We start from the raw sequence: 16,230 nt of genomic DNA, 5'->3' as shown, positions 1-16,230 counted from the left end.
TGACCGAAAATAACATTTTCGTTTTTTGTCAGAAAGATACTAAAAAGCCGCCGCGCCCCTCCGTGTTCGGCGATGGTTTGACTTTGGCTCAGGGTGTTTTATGACTTTGCGTGCGAGTCTGCTTCCGAAGCATAGTTCCGAAGATGCATAACTTCTAAGCACGTTCCGCTGTGTGTGCGCGCTGTGCTCTCCGCTCCGTGTTCACAGCGCGTTCTGCTCAATGTTCCGCAAGCAACCTCCGTGTGTGTGTGTGTGTGTGTGTGTGTGTGTGTGTTTGTGTTGCGAGCTCTCCTCACGCTCACCGGAAAGGCAAATTCCGCAAAAAAAACGTGCCGACATGAAATTTCTCTGGACTTGTTTCTTTTTGCAATAGCACTACTGTGCTGTAACATGGTGTGTATAGTATAGCCGTGCTCGTCAACACTGGTAAAATTACACGAATCACGATCCTCTCGTTCTCCCTGCTCTGCTCATGCTCTGATAAAAATATCTTTGTAGGACTATACTTTATTTTGACATTTGGTCAAAAAATAAATCTGTTAAATCTGATTCTGCTGCATATAACTGATTGAAGAATAATATATTGATATTTTATATTATTTTAATATAATAATATATTTATTTAAATATATTAAATATATTACATAACATTTAATATAATATGTACCAGTATTATTCACCATTTGTATCACTCCGCTTGTCTGTGTTTGCGCAACTTGCATCATTAAGCCAGTAGGTGGCGACAAGTGACTGTCTTTATGAGTGAACAATTGAACTTTAAACTGATTAGTGCCAAAAACATTGATTAACTCAGGAAAGAAACAAGTTGCTGAAACCAATCTTTAATGGTAATATAAATTGCTCATTTGCCTCTGGACACAAAAAAAATTGCACTGGTTTTTGATTGAAATCTAACATCTATGCAAAATAATCCTTGAAAGATTTCTCATTTAAGGCCATTCCTGTTTGGAATATGTGATTGTGTATTGTCAACAATAAGCAGAAACATTATGCATTTCCATTTTGTAGTGTGGATCGTTCATTGCAATATTTATCCTCATTCTCATTTTTAAGAATCTGTTATCTTGACAAATAATTTATGCTACTGCCCACTGACATGCTTTTAAAGCTATTGTTATCCAATTTTTTTGGCCTTTAAACACCTTAAAATGCACATATGTAGGTCAGAGAAATCCAAATTTGATTGGGGGAGGGGAGCATGTCCCCGAACCCCCCTAACTACCTCACATTTGAATACGCATGACTGTGTGGTAATGTGTGCTGGTGTGGCTACAGTGCCAGGGCTGAATTTTTGAGCCAGTTTGCCCCTGCATATATACAATAACATTATTCTCTGTATCAAATCATTATTACCCAGCCCCTGATGTTTCGGGCTCATCCCCTGATGTTTTTAAAACCTAGAAACACCCCTGAAAATGCATATACAATATTTGTAACTTCAATAAGTAATAATCAAATAAAGAGACAATATATTAACATTTTAAAAGTCTTTTATTTATAAACTTAGTTCATGTAGGGTTCAGGCATGATGCACTCCTTTTATATTTTAGGTATTTATTCAAGTAATTCGGGGTATGTACGCAAAACAAATAATGACTGTCAAATTAAATGTAAATATTACGTAGGAGAGAGCGGGGTATTCTCGTGGCTTGATAAACATAAATAGCTAGTATTCTCGTGGCTTGATAAACTTGAGGTTGAGCCACTGTAGTCTGTTGGACTATTTTAACGATGCATGCGGTGATGTGGTTTCTCCACTGTATGGATCTTCATGTGTCGCTTCAGGTGAGTTTTAAAAGAGAAACTGGTCCCGCACTGATCACATGTGTGTGGCTTCTCTCTGGTGTGGATCCTCTCATGTGATCTCAGATTTGCTGACTCACTGTATCTCTTGTCACAGAGTGAACACTTGTAAGGTTTTTCTCCAGTGTGGATCCTCTCATGTGTTTTCAGAGATGATGATTGACTGAATCTCTTGTCACAGTGTGAACACTTGTAAGGTTTTTCTCCAGTGTGGATCCTCTCATGTATTATCAGAGATGATGACACACTGAATCTCTTGTCACAGTGTGAACACATGTAAGGTTTTTCTCCAGTGTGGATCCTCTGGTGCAGTTTTAAATGTGCTGCTGTAATAAAAGTCTTTTCACACTCAAAGCACATGTACTCTCTTACACCAGTGTGTATTTTCTCATGTATATGTAAATTGTGCAGCAGTGAAAAACTCTTTCCACACACAGAACATGAATGCGGCTTCTCCTTTGTATGAACTGTCAGGTGCTGCTTCAGTTTTGATGCCCTAGGAAATGTTTTGCCGCATTGATCACATGTGAACGGCTTCTCTCCAGTATGGATCCTCATGTGTTCTTTTAGGGATGATGATCGACTGAAACTCTTTCCACATTGATCACATGAGAACGGCTTCTCTTCGCTGTGGATCCTCATGTGACGCTCAAGACCTGGTTTGTATGTGAAGCAGTTTCCACACTGATCACATGTGAAGGGCTTCTCACCAGTGTGAACTTTCATGTGACGTTTAAGACTTTGTTTGTTTATGAGACTCTTTCCACACTGAGTGCAGGTGAAAGATTTCTTGGATCTTCTTTTCTTTAAAAATGTCTTTTTAGTCTTTGAGCGACTCAAAGGTTTTTCTCCCGGTTGGACATGATGTTCCTCCTCCACTTCACTCAGTTCTTCACTCTCCTCGCTCTCTTCCATCAGGTCTGACATGAAAAAAAAAAAATTTACATTTAATTTTCAGTGCATCAAAATAATTAAGAGAGAAATATAAAGTGAAAGGCCATGAAAGTGAGCCCCGATGTAATGGTAGAAAGTACACAACTGTTATAAAATATTATGACAATTTGATGCCTTTTTATAAATTGATTATATGTCCTTGAAATTTTTTTAATTTGACACCCCTCTGTTCTCTTCTGTGGGGCGCTTTGACAACACACGTGGAGTGTTGCCTTGACAACAGTTGAGGGTATATTTTAAAGAATGGCAGCGGGAGTCTCTGAGGACATTGTGCAACCGTATTAATTTGATCCGGAGTCGGACCCGGAACAAGATGATGGCCCAGAAGAAGTTCAACAATTATAGGTATAGTGGAGGATTTTCCTGAATTTTAGAAAAGAACCACCCTCTCCACTTTTTGAAAAAATGCACATGCACAACACTCTACCTGCTCCCGAGAGGGAACACTTATTAAACGTGTGCGAGAGAGCATAAACGAGCCCAGTTCTCCTCGTGCAAGCACTGTTAACAAGTTGCTGTCGGCATCGCTCATCGAACATCCTCCCCTATACCTTTAAGGCTCGAACAGGACGTTTCTGAATGGTTGGTTAACGTAATGTCACTTTGATCTATCTTTGTGTGTACTGGCAGGCAGTGATGCGCGGGTTGATCCGAAATGAGCGGGTGCCTGCGGTCACCCGCGGTTACGAGTCATCCAAAAAATATTTTTAATGATATTCGGGTCGCGGTCGGTCGGGTCGTTTGAAATAAAGATGCCAATTAAACCTTTGTAATTTATATAGTTCTAGACACAATTTTCTATGAATACGTTTTAAATTTAATTTACACTTTATTGGTTGAATAACTGGCGCGAAGATGACGCACGAGCTCAGTCTGCAGGTAGAGATGGAGGCGGCAAGAGAAAAGGTGAAGACTGGGGAGTGGAAGCTCCGCAAATACACAAATAGAAAGAGCAAAGTGTGGGAGACATTTGCCGAAATAATGAAAGATGATGACCAAAGTGCTGGCTTTGTCATGTGTAGGCTACGTCTTGCGATGCTATTTACACATTTGATAACCACAAAACTGGCATGACCAACCAGGCACGGCGCCAGGATTCCAGTTTTGGATAAGCCAGACCAATTGTGGGTGGGCCTTAAATTAAAAACAAAATTAAAAATTTGTATCCAATCACTGCTGTTGATTTAAAAATCTTGCTTTCCCCTGTTGTTTGATTTCATGGAAACAGACACCAGTGATTTTGCCAAGAGATCTCTTATTTATTTTATATAAGACATAGGAAAAAGAGACAATGGATAAAACGAAGGTCGTGATTCAGCTTCGCAGTCATCTTCCATCTCTTTCTGCTTTTCGGACAGAAGGGCTTGGTTTTTATAGCCAATATCTCGTCATCTCTCTGCCATGGACAAAGACTATCAGTTATTGTATATGTTGACCAGAAAACTGCCTTATCAGAAAAACACATGATGTGAAACACATGACTATAATGTAACTAAAACAGTACATCACCAGAGAAACATGTGGTTCCCATTAACAATGTATCTCCTTATGCTATGCTTGGTGAAAACACTGCACAAACATTTCAGTCTAACTCTAACAAACTCAAAGTCTCACAAAGTCTCTCCTCCATGATTCACAAAATACAATGGATTACAAATGATTATAAATGTATATAAAAATTATAACACAGATACATAATACGACCGATTAATAATACTACTGATTATGAATATTAATAAAAAGTAATAATAATACTAAAAACAATATTAGATCAAATTTTAGTCTTCACTGCTTAACCTAATAAAAAAATATTGACTAATATAGCCTACTGTTATATTATCTGTGCGTATACATAATATAGATTTTAATAGCTTGATGCTCTTTAAATATTGTGTTGCATTGTTAAAGTAAATCCGCGATCGCTCCCCATGGTTCTGACCAAAGAAGAGAGCTTTGGAATCTCCATTATGCATATACCTGGGCTGCATTTTCCGATAACATTGTCTCTTAGCGCGCTGCGATAACTTAACTAAAGGTATACTTAGGGCTGGGCGATATGGAGCAAAAAATATATCTCGATATATTTTGCTATATCTCGATATACGATATATATCTCGATATCTTTACAGGAAAAATAACCCCCCAAAAACTACTGCAAAAACAAATATGCCAAATACCACAAAGTCTTTTTTTTATTGACGTGCAAATAGGTAGGCTGTTCATGTAGGAACAAAGTGCTTCTGCGACATTTAAAAAAAAAAAATCCCTGTATACAAAAATAATAATTTAACTGTAAAATAAAGGAAGAAATAATACATATTGCACTATTTTTAATAAACCTGTATAGAAATATCATTACTAATTTTGGCAAAAAAAAAAGAAACAAAAAACCCATATATCCCCCAAAAACTGCACAACTGTAGAGTAAAACATTAATTAAAAAAAAAGTGATAAAAATGCATCTAAAAATTGACATGATTGTCACAAAATCACACTGTCTGGGGCCTCTGGGGAACTCAGAACAACTGCTAGCATAAAGTTTAAGGTAAAAATAACTGCCATTAAATTACAGTATCTTACTACTATACAATTAGATAAACTGTTCATTCATTACATCACTTTACCTCTGTCTTTATCCACCTTTATCCTCTTCTCTTCTTTTTGGCACTGTATAGCAGAATAGGTAACTTAGGCTAATGCTAATTTATAATGTGTCATGTAAATTCAGCCATCCGTCACAATCAGGAAACTTTCACCGCGTCTAGACCTTGCGCGAGCTGCCAGGCCCGTTTCTACAGGGGAGCATGTTAAGTGTGAGTGCGCCCTCAAACAAAAGCAATGCGGCGAGAGGCGACGCTACACAAAAAATTACCAACAACAACTGATCGCGCGCGCGCTGTTTCTGACGCACTTCAAGCACTCGCTGGGCGGGGAAAAATGTATGTGCCTGACCGGACTCGGGGCACTTGGTTGAATGAGACAACACGCGAGGGGAGGGGGAACAAAAGCAAGGAGGCGGAGGAGGGCGGGGGCGAGCGCGAGCACAGCACAGAGAAGGCAAACAAGCAAATTGCCGAAATCAGAATTAAATATAAACAATATATCGATATATACGATATGTCAAAATCCATATCGAGTTTAAAAAATATCTCGATATATCGTAAATATCGAGATATCGCCCACCCCTAGGTATACTACCACTAAAGGTATATCATTGCTAGGCGTCTTCAGGGCTATCATCCACTCGCGAGGCAGAGGCGCTGAGAGGCAGAGGCGCTGGCGCCCTCCTAGCAACGGCGCTGTTTCTGGTAAAACATGATTTTGACGACTTCATTAAGTTTTGTTTTATAGAAAACTCTTTTTAAAAGATTTTCGTTTTGTATAAATTGTATCTTAATTTTGATCAATGTTTTATCAATCAATTGACCTTTCGCCGGCCCCTCCCCCAAAACGGCCATTGTCCAATCACACATCATAGCAACCGTTACTATGTGAGCAGGTCCGACAAACATTAGCAAGATGGTGAAGCATGCGCCCACGGCGTTTGTAAATCGGACACTATACCCCGAGAGATTGTCTGGAGGAGTTGTGTTCTTTCCATTCCCAAAGCCGAAAACACAACGTGAGCGATGCCTACAATGGATAAAACAGTGTGGACGGCCCCACTCCCAGTTAAATGTGTCGAACATTACGAAGCATAAATACGTCTGCTGGCTGTGGTGTCGATGGCTACTTAAAGTTTTTTTTGTTTTGTTTTTCTGATCTGAAAAACGATCTGTTACTCAAAAAACATAATATTGTCTGAACCGCGAGTTTTATGATCCGTTGCCCCACTAATAAATATTATGGTCTCAACCGCGAGTTTTGTGATCTGTTGTCCCCCTAATAAATATTATGGTAAGTGCATTATGAAAGACAAGTAATGAAAGTTATTTAGATGCAAATTAAGGCTATGTCTGGTTAAACAGTTATTGTGTGATTTCGTTTATTGTGCGTTGTCAACTTGAAGCATGAATTTGAGAAAGAAAATAATTTTTGGAAGAAAATGCACCACATACTTTTGTCAATGATATAAGTTAAGTTATAGCTAAAAGATTGTAAAAGCTTTCAGTTCACCCTGCCTAATTGTAGTTGAAAAGTCAAATTAAGCTTGATTAATGATATACTGTGACTGATCAGATAAACTACAGCATCGAGAATATAACTCCCATGTGTTTTGCAGCATTTAAAATTTTAGTCAGTGTGTTATGCGAAAAAACACACATAAGAAATTATTGCTGACAGCACTTTTATTTTCAGAGAGTTTTTTCTTTCACACAAAAACACAACAGTGAGTGTCTTTCAATGCTTTTAAACACTTGTTTTCTTGTTCTTTGTCATATCACAAATTATGTGTATGAACACCGGTAAGCATTCGCCTCGACAGAGACGTAGAGTAGTCGTGTCTCCTTCATTGCGTATTTTTATATTTTGAATATATCCCTCCACTGCATACTGTAACCCCTTTTGCCTCGATCTGGAGGATATCGCGGAGGTATTGCTCCAAAAATGGTCACTGACACGCACGGGTATACCTCTTCCCGTCATGGCAATCTGTCGCGCTGGTCGTGTTTGACCATTTGTTTGTCGGACGTAGCAACAGTAACTAAGGGGGGCGGGGCTCGGCGAAAGGTCAATTGCCCATATTTATTAAATAAGAAGCAAATATATAGCAGACAAAATAAGGCGCCGGTATGATCACTGCATGTGAACGCCGAAACTCAGCTTGTGCCTCACAGATTTGATAAATATAGGCTATATATTACAGAAAGCTTGAAATGTCTACTTTTAAACGAAAATATTCAAACCAAAATAAATAGGCTATACTCTCTGATTATGTAGGCTAATCCATATGAAATGTGCATTTCTCTCTGGCGTTCATGGCGAGTCCGCAATCTCCGCATTGTCAACTTCATCTTTGCAGCGACACAGAAAACACCAGTTTATTACTAAACAATTAAATGTCTCCTTGCTATTTTAGACACATTCATAATCATTAGCCTACTTTAACTGGTTGTGGCAAGCTTTATGCGTGCGGTCATTACGCTTATTCCTGTAGAAGGCTAGCCTATTTAAGTAATTAATTTAATATAAAGGGGCGATTTGTCCACGAATGGCTTAAATGAACAACTAGTCGACAAGAAAAAAAAAATGTCGGAGGCAGCCCTTATTCCACATATTTTCGAACCAGCAGGCCATCTGGGTTGGGGGAGCGACCGTGAGCGGAGCGGAATATTCAGAAATGCGCTCTCCGCTCACGAGCTCTGATCGGAACAAACCCGAACCTCACTGTCTGCTGAACTTGCGCAGAAACATAAAAATAGACATAGCCAGCTTTTTAAAATTGTTTTTAAAACTAAACATTTAGACTATTTTAGTACAAATTATGAGCCTATATTGACGATTTTTTATAATTCTTGACAAAATTAGAATATTAAGTTATATTAAGTCGCTACGATGAGCATTATAGCTACTTAAAAAAAAATGCGGGTCAGGAAGCGGGTCGGGTACAATATTTTCTTTTTCGTTTTTTGCGGTCCGAGTTGCGGGCGGGTTAGTTGAAAACATCGGTCGGGTGCGGTTTGTTTATACATTGACCCACGCATCACTGCTGGCAGGGTAGAGTAGTGAGATACGAACGCTATGTGTTTACTGATGTATACGTTAGTTCATTGACAGATTGATGTTACAGCTAATGATCATGAAAAAAAAATTCCGGTAAATGTAGGCTTGTCAGTGATGCGTAACGTTATCTATGCAGTGTTAGGTGCAACTGTCAGGGCTGAAGCACAGACTGAGGTCACGGCAGGAATGTTTCCAACAGTAGTTGAAGGACACGGCACCTAAGAATTTTATATAACATAACTGTTTTTTTTACATTACTTCTTAATCAAGGCAAGTCAAGGCAAGTTTATTTATATAGCACATTTCATACACAATGGCAATTCAAAGTGCTTTACATAGAAGAAATTAAAATAATAAAAAGAAATAAGAATAATTAGAACAGTTTAGGAAAGAAAAAAATAAAATACAGTACAGTACAAACAGTCGGACGAACATTGGCACAGTGCTCATTCATTAAATGCATAGCTAAACAGATGTGTTTTGAGTCTGGATTTGAAAGTGACTATTGTAGGAGCACATCTGATCTCGTCTGGAAGCTGGTTCCAGCATAATAGCTAAAAGCGGACTCGCCATGCTTTGAGTGAACCCTTGGTATTTCTAGCTGATATGGATCCTAGTGATCTGAGTGATCTGTTGGGTTTATATTCAGTGAGCATATCTGCAATGTATTGAGGTCCTAGGCCATTGAATTATTTATATACCAGTAATAATACTTTAAATCTATCAATCCTAAATTTAACTGGGAGCCAGTGTAAAGACCTGAGGACTGGTGTGATATGTTCATATTTTCTGGTTCTGCTCAGAATCCTGGCGGCAGCGTTCTGTATGAGCTGCAACTGTCTTATGGTCTTTTTGGGAAGGCCAGTGAGGAGTCCATTACAATAATCCACACTGTTGGTGATGAAAGCATGAACAAGTTTCTCTGAGTCTTGTCTGGAAACAAAGCATCTAATTCTTGCAATATTTTTCAGATGATAGTATGCTGATTTAGTTATTGCTTTGACATGACTACTGAAACTAAGGTCTGACTCTAGTGTCACACCAAGATTCCTGACTTGATTTTTAGTTGTTTGACCCCTAGAGTGAAGGTATGTGTTCACCTTGAGAACTTCATCTTTGTTTCCAAACGCAATGACTTCAGTTTTGTCTTTGTTTAACTGAAGAAAGTTCTGACACATACAACTGTTGACTTCATCAATGCACTGGCACAGGGAGTCAATGGGGCTGTAATCGTTAGGCGATAGGGCTAAGTAAATCTGTGTGTCGTCTGCATAGCTGTGGTAAGCAATCTGGTTCTTTCTCATTATTTGGCTCATTGGGAGCATATACAGGTTGAACAGGAGTGGCACAAGAATTGAGCCTTGAGGGACTCCGCATGTCATGGATGTCCACTCAGACTTATGATCTCCTATACTCACATAATAACCTCTCCCATCTAAGTATGACCTGAACCATTTTAGGACTATCCCAGAAACCCACGCAGACAGAAACCTCTTTGGTCACATGATCTTGGTGGCACAGAGCCAACAACTACACATGAGTGATGTCTTGGCTCATCCTCTGGGACCTCTGCCTTGGGCCCTAGCTAACGGGGATGGGTCTCTAGGCAAGACAAACAAGGCAGCTTTGGCCAGAGAGTTGGAGAAGAGCGTGTCCCCAGCTGAGGAAATCCCAGAGCCATCAACAACCGTCATTGATGGAATGAGCCTGTTACAGAAACTGAAGGGCCAAGACAAGACCTTTGCGCAGTTGGCTGTCACAGCTCTGGACAAGGTGCTGCACTAAGGGGGGAAGAGCCAGCGTATAGATGTTATCTTTGATGTGTACAAGGACATGTCAATCAAAGATGCTGAGATGGCTTAGAGAGGCACAGACACAGGAATTCAGTTCAGGAACATTGTGTCAGGCCACAAGATCCAGCAGTGGAGGAGACTGCTCTCCAGCGCTACCAACAAGACAAGCCTGATCGCCTACTTGGTTGAAGAATGGAAAGAGCCCAAACACAGAGAGAAGCTCCAAGACAAGACTCTGTACCTCACATGTGGCGAAGACTGCTTCAAGCTGGATAAAGAGCACTGGGAAGAGGCAACAGAGCTGAAATCATCACAGGAGGAAGCGGATACTCGCATGCTTTTGCATGCTCTTCATGCAGCAGAGTCAGGCTACAAAGCGGTGATCATCACAGCTGACGACCCAGATGTTCTGGTTCTGGGTGTGGTCTTCAGCAGAGATATCCCATGCCCACTGTTCCAGAAGAGCGGCACCCAGAACAGAATGAGGTACATTGACATATCCAAATTGCGCCAGTCTCTCGGCAGCAGTTCCGCAGATGCCCTGCTCAGCATGCATGCCTTCACTGGCTGCGACACTGTCCGTGTATTTGCGGGACGTGGCAAAGTGGGTGCCCTGAAACAGATGAAATCACAGGAAGATTGCCGAGAAGCCTTCATGGAGCTCGGTCGGTCATGGGCTGTGTCTGATGAGCTGTTCGAGAAGCTGCAGGCAACCACCTGTAAGATGTATGTGCCATCAACCAGCACTGCAGAGGTCAACGCTCTTCACTACCAACTATTCTGTGTCAGACGAGGAGAGGTTGAATCCAGCCAGCTTCCTCTATGCGAAGATTGCCTCCTCATGCACGCCATCTGAGCCAACTACCAGGCTGCTATCTAGAGGCTGTGCCGAGTCCCGAGGAGCATGGGTGGAACACAGATGAAGACAGGCAGCTGACAATCCAGTTATCCTGCAAGTGCACCAGGTCATGCAAGCTACCTGATTGCACGTGCCTCAACCTTGTGAGGAGGAGCCCGCTCCACAGCTGTCAGAGTGCGGGATCTTGTGGTCTGGAGCAAAGATCAGTGTTTCAGTCTTACGTGAATTTATCTGCAGAAAGTTAGTGGCCAGCCAGTTTTTGATGGAGGACACATACTCTAAGAACAGTGGCAAACGATGGAACTCAGCATCAATTCATGCAAGCGTGTTTGATATATGGACCAAGTTTTCAGACCCCGTTCAAGGGGGCGCTGTTGAGCCCCCCTGCCACGCCCGTTTCTGAAACTTTTCACATGTCTACTGGCTAATATGTGTTATGTGTCTGTTGAGTTTCATCCAATTTGAAGCATGCTAAGAGTCTCAAAAGCATCTGAAAAAAATATTAAAGTTTGATGCGTTGCCACGGCAACAGTATCTAAGATATCAATAAACCTTTCACAGGTCTACATCTGCCGTGTGTTTACATTATACACATAAAATTTGAAGCAAATCGGGTAAAAATAAGAGAGTGACTTCAAAGCATTTTGAAAGTGACAAACTTCCTGCAGCCAGTTGGTGGCGCTATAACTTTGACTCACAATAGTCACATCTATGTGCTCGGCCTCTTACAACGAACACACTGCTGGAGTTTCATCAAAATCAGTTAACGTATGCAGAAGTTATAACACACTTCCTGTGTCCCATTATTCGCCATAAATTCGTTTCCTCGCCACGGCCAAACCGTTCGAGATATCAAAAATCTGTTCGCAAGAATTCATCCTCAATGTCTTGACTTCATTCACACCGAGTTTGGCGGCGATCGGATGAATTCCCAAGGAGGAGTATTTCACATTCCATTGTATGCGTTTTCCAAACAACGTATAACTGACTTCCTGTTGGGCTGGTGTAAAACTTAGAGCACGAAAGTTGTGCGGCCCGATGAGATCTATATGTGTACCGAGTTTCATATTATTACATGCAAGTGTGTTTGATTTATTGACCATGTTTTCAGACACCATTCCAGGGGGCGCTGTCGAGCCCCCCTGCCACACCCTAGTACCAGCTTCAGTCCGGCCCTGATGGCCGCAGGTTCTGACGTGTGTGCAAAATTTCAAGAGTTTTTGAGCATGTTAAGGGCCCCAAAAGTGGCAAAAAGGCAGAAGAAAAATAATAATAAAGAAAAAAAATATATATAATCCTTACGAAAACAATAGGGCCTCCGCCCTTTCAGGGCTTGGGCCCTAATAAAACAGTTAAGATAGCATTTAGCTTGATCTGATGTCGAAAATAAAAATAAAAATGTCTCAAATCTCCCTTTACTGACCATTTGTTGAAGAAAACCCAGAACATTCTGTGCCATTTCATAGTTTAACTGTTTATCTAAATGTGATGAAGTGCTTGAATGTTTCTAATATGAATGTTCTTCAGCATCATGAATGAATGAAGAATAAACACCAACCTCTTTGTTCTTCAGGATCTTCAGTGTGTTTCATTCTGCAGGGTTCTGGATCAGTCATGTTCTCACTGTCCTCTTTAATAAACTCAGTCTTTGCAGATGCTCTGATGCTCGTCTTCCCTTGTAGCTGATGGGAATTTACAGCATTTATTGCTGAATTACTGTGGGCGGAGCTTCACTGATGTGAATGTAGTGGGAGGAGCTTCACTGATGATTAATTACAATGGGAGGAGCTTTACTGATGATGAATTACAGTGGGAGGAGCTTCACTGATGAATTACAGTGGGAGGAGCTTCACTGATGATGAATTACAGTGGGAGGAGATTCACTAATGATGTGATTGCTGTGGTAGGAGTTGATCTGCCAAAATCAAAAATATACAAGTTACTGAATTTGTTTTTATGCTCAGACATCAGAATATAATAATGTAAATTCTTCAAAATATAAATAATGGTAAGAAAAACAGTTGAAAGCATAAACAGAAATAAACATAGGCTACAGTTAGACTGTTAGCGGGTTTACCAATAAGATAGTGTATACCTTACATCATATATGAATATGATACATTGAATAATAAGGCCATGTATACCTGTATGGTCAGTTTCTGACTATCCTACCATGTACATTAGTAGCTTGGAGGACTCTTATACTGTGTTCATAATAGAGAGAACAGGAGACCATTCCCCCATCTGAACATAGAGGTCCACATAATGAAGAACAGATGTTGCCGGTTACTTCTTACAGAACAAAGAAATCACTCTTATATGCTGAGACTACCATACTAGAATTTCTTAAAGCTACTTATAGTAGCCAACAAATCCCCTCAGTCTGCTGACACCAATGAAATGAGCTTTAAGTGTCAATTTACATGAGATCTGAAGACATCAGCATAATAAATGAGGTGAAAACAGGAACTACTGTCATGAAATAAAGAGTGTTTTCAGCAGATCTGTTAATATTGATGAGCCTCAGACTATCAACACTCATTCAACAAGCCATTCAGGATCATCAAGTTAAATAAGTTAACGAATGCCTGGTAAAATGTAAGTAGAATTTTTTGTTTATATTTGACTGTTTTACAATAGAAAAGTTCAACTACCGAGACAAGCAACGTATATTTTGGGCTTCGTGTGCACATCTAAACGATCAAATATGTCAAAATGGCTGTCTTGGAGATTCACTTAAACAGTTTATTCACTTAAATACAGTTTATGTCTTAAATGGGCGTTAATAGTTGGGAGAAAATATGATGCGTAATAATGATTAGATCTGCATTTGATCTTAAAGGGGCAGCAGTCTAATAAACCTGCTGACGATTGCTCCATTAATGTGAACCAAACAACAAAAGGCAAAGAGAAAATCAGTCGCAGCTCTTGAATGAATCATTTTGGCTTTTATCTATGATAACCTATGCAGTGTTATTTTAAATCTGACTTTATTAGATGTCTTTTTAGCCCACATTACTCCTGAACAGTAATGCCGACATTACTGAAATTAAAGCACTGGGTATATAATTTGTATATTTGTTTAATTGTTTACTTTTTTAGTTTGACCATGTGTTTGTACTTTGTTTTTGGTGTCCTATGTTTTCTGAATATAAAACACAAAAGCCTGCACCTTTCTGCATAACATGCATGTTTTATTTGTTTTGTTAAAGCATTGCTTTTTCTTTTGCTATAGATATTTATTTTACATTTCAAAATATAAAGCAATATTAAATGTGTTCATAATAGTTTTTTCCCCCTTTTTTTTTTATATAACAAAAAGAACAGATAAGAATACCGTTAAAGTACCGGATCGATAAGGAGTATTGGTAAGAGTAGTAATACCGTTAAAACCTTAACGATACCCATCCCTATTGGCAGCAACGAATTAAAAGTTATGGCCAATTTAACTGCGATTTAAATTCAGTATATATTTCTGCCATATGTTGCCACCCCTCAAAAATTCCTGCCCCCCTCTCGCCACCCCATAAATATGTTATGCTAAGAAGCTGTTCCTGAAAATAGGATCCATACCAACTATTCGTGTTCCTGCTGCACCTCCAGAAGAACTGAAGTGAGTGTAACGGTTTATTAACATTTATATTAATCTCTGCGTATCGCTTGCTGCACGCTTCACGATGAATGTGGCTATTTTTACACTCAGGGTACATTACGGCATGTTTTCTATGTACATAATATAATTCATAATCCCACGTTTATAATGAACAATGCGTTATGGTTATTGTGTTAGAAACGGTGTATGCACAGAACAGAGGGCGGGGTGAGCAAAGCTCATTATCATTTAAAGACACATGCAAAAACGGCGTGCTGAAAACAGAGCTGTTTTTGACCAGGTAAAATGAGTGTTTTCTTACAATACTAATGAGAATTTTTAATTAAAGCATATTACAAACTTTTAATTTAGACCCTAAAGAATCATATTAGCTTGTACAAAAATGGCATTATATGACCCCTTTAAAAATAAAGAAAATGTAACGTTTCCTGTGTCATACTTAATTTATCTATATTCCCATGTATAGATTTGATATTTCCCACATTCATTACTCATACAGGGGCAATAAAGTGTCTACATCAATTTTTAATAAGTAAATGTAATCTGCCAAAGATAAATGTCGACAATAATAAATAATAAAGGTAAGCATGAAAACGGCAACAGAAACACCTGAGATTGATTCCCATCACAGTTCTCAAACTTTAACTTGACATTCAGTTCTCACTCCAAACATCGAGTCAATCACACAAACGAACTCAAAATCGCTCAGGTCTGAATGAACTCAACATGAATTCTCCTCATGCTCGCTGCTGCTGCACTAAATGTTTATTTCAGAAGGAAGACGCCAGAAAAGACGCACAAGTATCGCTGTGATCGATGAAAACAATACAGAAATGAGCCTGTCGCTTAATCAAACTGTATAAAGTGTGTGATGGTTGAGTAAATATGAGAAATACCGTGAACTGCTCTCCTCTCCTCAGAAGACTCGACACTGAAACTCTCAATGAGGGAAGCGAGACGGGCGCGAGCGAGCGAGCGGTGACGTCATCGGCCTCCAACGCACGCGCGTACGGGATACCCCCGCAGCCAATCAGGGCCACGCAGATTCAGCTTTACTAGTAGCCTTCAATTATTGTTATTATTTTAGAACTGAAGTGACTCCAGTTACTAAAGGTGAAAGGAACTTTTTCAAGTGAAGCACAAAATAGGCAGAATAGCAGAGGAGGATTATGGGGTTAGAATTGTTGCATTATTCCAGATAAATAGATTAATATTTACAAATAAATGTAAAGAGATTCACAAAAAAATCTAATTCACAAATAAATAAAATGAGATTTGCAAATAAAAAAAAATATAAATATTAAATATAATAATAAAATATAAAATAATATTATTATTATTATTAATATTTACAAATGTTTTATTATTTTACAAACACAACTGCCTGGCATTAATTTGTGAACTGCTTTCTGTGCATTTGTAAATCCCCTTACGCATTTGTGGATTTTGAAAGGCTATATATAGGCTGTCGGTTGTTAATTTAGCTCTCATGATAGACAGGTTATGTAATTTTTCAGGATTAT

General features: G+C 39.4%; 1 protein-coding gene across 1 annotated transcript; it reads right to left on the bottom strand.

The window, feature by feature from the left end:
• Positions 1-828: 828 nt before the first annotated feature.
• On the bottom strand, positions 829-15,664 carry LOC311302283 (uncharacterized protein). Its single transcript, XM_084428026.1, has 3 exons — positions 15,604-15,664; positions 12,653-13,009; positions 829-2,744 (listed from the first exon to the last, which is right to left on the bottom strand). Exons 2-3 carry the CDS (start codon positions 12,708-12,710, stop codon positions 1,747-1,749), a joined length of 1,056 nt encoding a protein of 351 aa, XP_084284152.1. The 5' UTR covers positions 12,711-13,009; positions 15,604-15,664; the 3' UTR covers positions 829-1,746.
• Between the last annotated feature and the right edge of the window lie 566 nt (positions 15,665-16,230).

The sequence above is a fragment of the Rutilus rutilus genome (assembly GCF_951802725.1).
Source record: "Rutilus rutilus genome assembly, chromosome: 1".
NCBI lineage: Eukaryota > Metazoa > Chordata > Actinopteri > Cypriniformes > Leuciscidae > Rutilus > Rutilus rutilus.
The sequence above is the reverse complement of the archived record's forward strand: the minus strand, read 5'-3'. Positions and strand labels throughout refer to the sequence as shown.